The sequence below is a fragment of the Lepeophtheirus salmonis genome, chromosome 1 (genome assembly GCF_016086655.4).
Source record: "Lepeophtheirus salmonis chromosome 1, UVic_Lsal_1.4, whole genome shotgun sequence".
NCBI classification, from domain to species: Eukaryota; Metazoa; Arthropoda; class Copepoda; order Siphonostomatoida; family Caligidae; genus Lepeophtheirus; species Lepeophtheirus salmonis.
In genome coordinates this window covers 54,884,294-54,892,804 of record NC_052131.2, presented here as the reverse complement: position 1 = coordinate 54,892,804, position 8,511 = coordinate 54,884,294, and the positions used below count along the sequence as shown (strand labels likewise).

Below are 8,511 nucleotides of genomic sequence, written 5' to 3'. Positions count from 1 at the left end.
AGTATTGATAACTAAGTTGAGTTATAGACTATAGTTAAGCTTAATCCTGAATCTAATGACTATTCACATTGAATAGTCATTGACTATTCACAAGAATAAGTAATGAATTAGCGTGCCTAGGGATTTACGCTCTATCCAACATAGTGATTTATATTTATTTATTGTATAGACTATAAAGTACGTCTGAAATTTGTCGAGTAAACTTATTAATGAGTTAACTCTTCCAAGTTTCATATATGAAAAGTACTTAATAACTATAATTGATAACCATTTTGGAAAAAACTTTATGAACACTTAATGTAGGCCTTAAAATATAAATAAGTTTTATTTATATAAATTTATAATAATTTTTGTAGCCGTAGTCGGTACAAATTTTCCAACTCCTGACTCAAAACTCCACCAAACTCTGAAGCCCTGCACAGGACACATGAATTCCATCAGTAATTTTAAAATAAAGGTTGAGGAATATTAAAGAAAAGTTCCGTAGTAATAATTATTTGTGAATATATGTAGATACTAATTTTGAAATCAATTGATACTTATCATTTATAAATAAAATTTATCCGTTGTTTTTTTTAATCAACTGTCTTAAATATGAATATATCCTAGCCTATTAACATACAAAACTAGTGAATTCATAATACTTAACTTTATTTAAGGTTTTAGTTTTATGTAAATCCTAGGATTTAACTTTCATGACCTAGAAGGTTAGTTTCTTAGAGTAAAAGTGATAATAATATGTATAACTTTCACATGTTTTTCAATAGTTTACATATTTCAATCAAATCCCAATTTTCAATGGGAAGATCATCAAAAAACTTGAATTTTAATTCTTGAATCATTTCTACTTCTTGTGTAGATAAGTCTCTCTGAAAACAAAGGGACAAATTCATCTTCATAATTTTCATATTTGGACTTGATATTAGAGTTGTTGATACTTCTGGACGATGAAACGTCCATGCCACCGCTAATTGAGCTAGGTTATCAAATAAATATATAGAAAATATGGATTTAAAAAAAAACCAACAGATTATTTTTTTGAATATTTACCCAAGTCAAATCCTCGCTCTTTGCAATAAATAGCAGCTTTTACACATACATTTTTCATATTTGGTAAGGCAGGGTGCCAATTGGGGATTCCAAATTCTGTTAGGAGACCCATTCCTGTAGGAGCAGCATTAATAACTCCAATATTTCTTGATTCAAAGAATTCAATTTCATCTAATAACTCTTGATTTAAAATGGTCAGTTTAGCATAAGAAAGGGCTGTATCCAAAGCATTAGGTTTGGAGAGACGAACCACTTTTTTAAGGACATTTAAATTATATCCCGTGATTCCGAGATATTTGACCTTTCCTTGAGCCTTCAAATCTAGCAGGGTTGGAATGGTTTCATTTAATATTTGATTGAGGGAGTTTGAAAACTCAACGTCATGGATCTGAGAGGAAAACCGTTTTAATTTATAGATTATAACATATTTACTGTCTATTTACTTGGATTAAATCAATATAAGCGATTCCAAGTAATTCAAGACTTTTCTCAATTGAGGACTTGGTTTTTTCAGCAGAAAAATCAAGAATTATGTTTGGGTCTGCTCCATATCGTCCAACCTTCAACATGATGGTTAACAATGATTAAACAACCTATTACACATTTATAAATTTTAAATATATAAACCTTTGTTGCTAAATAGTACGAGGATCGAGGAACGTTTTGTAATATTTCCCCTAATCTTTTCTCTGATAGTCCTTCTCCATACCATGGAGCTGTATCAATATAATTTATTCCAGACTTCAATCCGAAAAGTAAAGCTTCTCTGGACTCATTTGTTATCGTTTCATTGTACATATTTCCAAGGGCTGCTGCTCCATACCCAAACTTGGACACAATCAAATCTGTTTTCCCTAATCTTCGATATGTCATTTTTTTCACAGATTCCACATCGTGAAAACTATCAATATATGTAGGTGGAAGCATTCTTATGATCTTAAAGTTTTCAATACTGTTTTTATTTAATTCCATCAATCCTATAACAGTGATATACTTCAGCTGTTTTCTCTCAATTAATAATGAATTAGGCGGGTTAGCACATCTTTGGTGCATATGTACATTCTACACGTCTATGTTTATATATTGACATATATGTATATAAATGATATATTTGTCAGAGAAAAATCTTCTCCCAATATAGTTTAGATGTATATATATATATGTTACAAGCGCAATTTGATTATTTAGGATTTGATTATAATACAATCTCATTGCAAGCAATTTCATAATCTAGTAGATTTTCATTGAAATTTAGATTGTCAAGAAGACGGACTTGACTCAACCAACACACACAAAAAAAGCATAGATGTTTTGAGGATTAGTAACCTTTAATCGATTTCGTCTCCATAACAAAATAGGAAATTATATATATATATTGTATTCAGGTAATTAAAAAATTGTTTGATAAGAAATTGTCACGAGAGACTCAATTCTATTTTGCAAAATATACCTTGGCCAACAAGTTGTGCTGATGGACAGCTCATCCCTGGGGGGATACAAATCTATCTCTACCACTACCCTAAGTACCCATGGGCTGTACAAGTGAACTACTGGTCTAAAACATGGAGCATTACCCACCGCTACTGATTCCCTGAGCATCAAGGACCCTCATTATTCACACAACTCAAGGGCTTGAACTTTTTTTGGAGCTCTTTAAAGGTATGTGAAACTTTGATAGTGGTAAATGCCTGTCATGCAGCGTTTTGGACATTGCCTGCTCTAAGGGGTATTTTGCAAAATGCCCGATTTTGCACATTGCCTGTAACATATATATACTTAGATGTGTACAATGTACTGTCAGTCCTTTGGAAATGCCCCTAACTGTCGTTTCTTCGAAATTTTCATAAAAATTTAATAATAATTTATCAAGCCAAATAAAATATCTGAGAAACACAGCTTGCGACGTCCATCTTTTTTAAATTGATTTTTTCTTAAATTAATCATACAATTTTAATAAAATCCAATACCAAATGATGAAAGCGGAATATTTTATTATTATTATAATTCAAAATAATCGCCTTTTGCTTCAATAACGCCATCGACTCGACCTCAGAAGCCGGTTTGGATGACAGTCTCCCTTCGCAGATTCCAGAATTTATAAGAGATCTTGAACATCGGCTCAGATTTTGTGTTGCAGAAGGAGCTGTGGTTGTGTTGCTCAACTGCCCCCTACACAATAAGTCCATAAACGATGATTCCTACATAAATATTCTTTCTATGTCAAATAAGTTTTTTGTCTCAAATTTTCATAAAATACATTTTATCAAAAACGTTATCATTAAATACTTTGGCTCTCCACTTTCAAAAACATTCTGGCACACGTGATTTAAACCAGAATGTACGATTATTTTCCTTCCATCCTTGATCACATCGGTGTGGGATTTAGACTTGATTAAAATAAGCACTCTGAAAATTATTAACCTATCATGGATGACTAAGATTTAGATAAAATGAAGAGTTATGAACCGAAAGTATGACACAAAGATTATATATAAAAACTAGACACCAGCCTTGTGGACATAACTGCGATGGGCCCCTCGAACTTCTATCAACGATCGACCAAAGCTTTTTGGAGAGGAATGACAAATTCTTGAAGTATAATATTACTCAAGAGATTATATCTCTTTTCAATAATATCGAGCAACTCAACTTCAACATCTGTATCCACAGTCATGAAGACTTGCTTCAATTCTCAGGCTTAACATCTCTCGGTCAGATAAGTTCATTCAAAAATGATATTCCACATCAGGTCATGCAAGCTGCCAAATTAAATAGTATGCGTAAGAATCCCCCAAAAAGCAAGATATGTGTCCCTGTACTCTGTTCTACATAGCTTTAGCATCCTTAGACAAAAACAACTTAAAAAGGAATGTCATCAAGCATCTCAGCCTCAGTTATTGTTGAGGAAAAGCGTGATATGGTTACAGAATACTCCTTTAGATATTGTTCACGTGCAAGTCTACTGGAGAACCGGTTTCGATAATCCCCTTATTTTTTTTTTTTTTTGAACATCATACTTGCTCTTCTTTAACTCTTTATTCTTGACCGTTTTGGTTCTGTTTTTTACTACTCAACGTTGTAACTTCGCTGGACATCCAGCTGTATTTAAATATTTGTTCTCAAAAATGGATGAGAAGGCGGGAGCGAGACATATGGTACACCTGAAATAAGACTCTTATTCATATCAACTGCCTGTTATATGGTTTTGGGGGTATAAAATGAATTACTGCTATAAAGACCCTCTACTTTAAAAAAGCATTAGTGGTGGGGAAATATTATAATTATAATTAAGTTTATATATGTTTATTTTATTATACATAGATAAAATTATTTAAACCAAGGATAGACGAGAATGCTTACTTCAGATGGAGAAGTTTACACTACGACGACTTATTAAATAGTTGGCAAAAAAGAAGAAAGAGCACATGCATCAACCGTTTTTCTTTATCTAATCGATATACTTAGTTTTTTCTTTACACACATCCCCTCTTTAATGATCCAATCAGATAAAAAGAGAATTGATTTTTTTTTATATTTTTGTAGCCAGGGAAAGTTTAATAGTAGTTCATAGATAAAGTTCGAACGCTAAGGGCAATGAAAAAATGCATTTGTTTTAAATGATATACTTCTTTAAAACAAAGTTTACTTCCCTGGTCGTTAAAATAGGTAAAGAATACCACGATAAGATTTATTCCTTACCAAGGCTTGTCATGGTTGTCTTTCATAAAAATCCCTTTGTTTTTTTAAACAGTCATCTTACTAATATGAATAAACCTGGAACAAATTGATAAATCAGTACTTTAGAACTCAAATATTTTTTATTCAAAAAAAAAAAAAAATTGTCAAAGGCTAAAATAAGATGCAAAACGTAACAAAACAAATATTTTCAAAGGTACAGGTACACTCTTTTAGCATTATTTTACTGATTCATGATATGATCAATATCGAATTCTTCTCATCCGAGAAGAAATAAACACCCTTCCTTATGAAACTGAATAGAATTCATTTTGGATGTAAAAGTGCAAAATTATTTCAATGATGGTAAAATACAATTTGAAGAGGTTTTGGAGCAAAGGTGCTTACCTGTCATGGCGTTTTATTAAGATAAGCTATAATCTTCCTGTGACCAGGGAGGCGTTTAGTTCCAGAGAGAGAAGGAAATAAGCAAGGACATTGTTACGGATTACTCCGATGTCGATCGCCAATTCTACTCAGAGTTACAAGTTCTTACAATTATAACTCTGCAACAAATCATCAGCATTACTCTCGTCTTTTTTGAGCACACACAAATGTTCAATCAGGTTTCGAATATAATTGAATGAAGTAGGAAAGTCAGTTCACTCTACATGAGTTAAATAATAATGACAATAGCTGAGGTAAGGAAAACCCATTCTTTAGATTACCAATTCCAAAAAAACGGGCATGCCAAAAAAATACACACAATTTACATCCCAAATAATTACCGTTCACGTTCTTTAAATATCTCAAGGACTAATTCCTGGCAGCTTTGATACGGTGGTAGGATGCATTATTGTAACAGCTGATTGTAGCTGATCTCCTCCAAAAAATTCTTCAAATTGTCAGGGTTACCATTTTGATTTTCAGTTTCTTTTTTTGTAACATGTCCAAAGTACACAAGTAACTATTGAATTTTATTCAGGGAAACTCAACCATGGACATGCCTTGATTTTATTCATATTTTTGTTAAGGTTAAACCGGCCATTTTCAGGGAGTATATCCATGAAGGCTTTCGATCTTTTCTGAGGGATTACAGGTATTGAAAATTATGAAGTAGCTAATCCCCAGCTCAATTTTAGCTCTAAAACAACAACTTTGTAACTTTTTTATAACGAATTTATAGATTTTTAAGTCAGATTGAAACCATTTTGGATTTTCCAAACAAAATATATTAAAATGTATTTTTGTTGTTATTGGTTTTACAGAAATTTCTGTGTCGCACATAATCATTTATATACAAAGAGAAATGGCAATGGTTCTTATTATGCAGGATTTTTGTGTGACGTCAGGGTTGTTGATGTCAACCATTTTGGGGTGCCTAAACAACGAAATATATCCCTCTGATACCTAGTTTTATTCATATTAGATCTTAATATGTATTAAAAATAAGTTATTATATGACAGGGCCAACTGTTATTATTTACTCATCTTTATTATACAAATTTTGAGAGATTAAGAGTCTTTTTTCAAAGTGCTCCGTGCAATTTTGTAGAACACATAATTAGCTATCGATTACGAAGAAAAACATCACTTGGCTTCTCCGCACAGGATTGTCATAGAGAGCCATCTGGGAACAGACTGGAGCCTCGAGGAAGACGATTTACAATGCATCTATACAGTTGTGGTCGAGCAGAACCTCATACACTCTCTTCAGAAGCAGGCAGGAACCCTCTGTGTCCGCCTGAAGTCGGCCTTCAAGAAAAAACCAAATTCCTCAATTGCTGACATGGCCAAAAAGATGAAAAAGCCCCATCAGGGGTGTTTGGGCTCTAAAAAAGTCCAAGGCTCCGAATATAATTGAATGAAGTAGGAAGTACCCCATTGCAACCCAAGGTTTTGTACTATTTTTTGGTACTTTAGGGGATCCTTCGATGTATGGGTGGTGGTTTTTGAGGATCAAAGGATACCCCCAAGTACCCCACGCAACCCAAAGGTTTTGAACTATTTTTTGGTATTAGAGGGTTCCTTGGATGTATTATATGAATAAGCGCTGGTTTTCAGCAATCTCACACTACCCCTGTGCAATTCCAGGGCGAAAATTATTCAAACATATTGTAAGAGCCCCTCAGCTATTTATCCCCCCTTCCTCCTTACCAATCTTCTCGGTCCATTTCTTAGAAGATTGAATTTAAAAAAAAGAAAGGAAATTGTATTGCAATAATATTACTCACACTTGAAGGTACTGCCTTGTGGGATGGAACAAACAAATATGTTTATATATATATTTACATTGTCAAGTGTGTTTGTGATTGTGGGTAATTTGATTATTAAACAATTCAATGCTAAGCAATTTTGATCGTCAAGGATTTGATTATGATTTATTATTTGTTACTATCAATTTGATACTCTGGTATATTTCCATTGAAATCGATATAGTGTTCACATAATCAAACTATTGGGTAATAAGAAATTGTCAAGAGAGACTATTTTGAAAAATATACCTAGGCCAACATGTTTTGCAGGTGGACAGCTGGTCCCTATGAGGGATTAAAGCCTATCTCTACCACTATCCTTAGTATCAAGAAGTCCTTCTAATATATTATAGAACAACCCGGTTGTGCAAGTGATAATTGTGATAATTTCTTATCATACTATAATTTGATTGTCTGAATCCAGTATAAATTTCAATGAAAATGCAACAGATCAGAGATGTCTAACATTTTAATATAATGCGCCGTATTACCACCAAAAATATTTATATGGGTATCAGAACATATTAAGTTAAATTTCTTGAAAAATGTCTTTAAAGAAACCAAAAAGCTAGTAAATACAATTTTATTTCAATTTGAGACCAAATGTAAAAAAAGGCCAAATCTAATTATTCAAGCACAAACTGCTTAAAAAAAAGCTAATCTGGCAATTCTGTTGGAATCCCAGAAAATATAAGATATATATTTTCAATGTTTCATTATGAGTGTCCTACGCGTTTTAATGATATTGCGACAATTTTGCTAAAAAATTCTACCTGAAGGGAAAATGAGTAGTGGGCTACAACTAAATACTAGGCAACCTGTAATCTACAGGTTGGGCATCTCTGCACTGGATTATTAAATTGCAATGATAAAGAAATTGTACCTTAATAAAATCTTTAATGATCAAATTGTTTGCAATGAATTGTTTAATAGTCAAATTACCCACAATCATTTTACCTGACAATGTTAATGAACGTAAAATGACCACACTATTGGAAATTTTATAAATTCCCCGTGCATTTTGCACAAGCCACTCTAACGGGCATTTTACCAGATGCCCAATTTTCCAAATTGCCCGTAACATATGTACTTCATCAGCCCACAAGTTGTGCTATATATCAGTATGGGCTGGAGTGGATTCATAACCTACCGCCAAATTATTATAATTAGCGAATGAGCCCATTATGCAAGACTTTATTTACTTTTTCCAGCGGAGCACGTAGTGGGCTCATAACCCAACGCTAATTCACTGTATTTTGATATGACCTCCAGAGTTTAACTAAAAATTTTACTTATATGATTCATTTCACTTCCTACTGTGTTTGCAAAGGCGGTCAGCATCAAGAATGGGAGGCACAGGCTTATAGTTTAAGAGCCATAACTATAAATTGCAAAATAGCATTTGTTATATTTTTTAAAGTAAAATCCTTCATGAATCTGTTGGAAATAATAATTTCTTTCTTACAGACATTCGCATTCTTTAGTGCCAGTATTCTCTTTTCTTTGTAATCGTATTCGTAATACGCGAATA

The 8,511-nt window shown here is 32.8% G+C and overlaps 1 protein-coding gene across 1 annotated transcript; it reads right to left on the bottom strand.

Moving 5' to 3' along the window:
- Positions 1-634: 634 nt before the first annotated feature.
- LOC121132083 (uncharacterized) lies at positions 635-2,061 on the bottom strand. The gene is made up of 4 exons (XM_040727530.2): positions 1,678-2,061; positions 1,494-1,610; positions 1,051-1,438; positions 635-976 (listed from the first exon to the last, which is right to left on the bottom strand). The coding sequence occupies exons 1-4, from the start codon at positions 2,020-2,022 to the stop codon at positions 750-752; spliced, it is 1,077 nt and encodes a 358-aa protein (XP_040583464.1). The 5' UTR covers positions 2,023-2,061; the 3' UTR covers positions 635-749.
- Between the last annotated feature and the right edge of the window lie 6,450 nt (positions 2,062-8,511).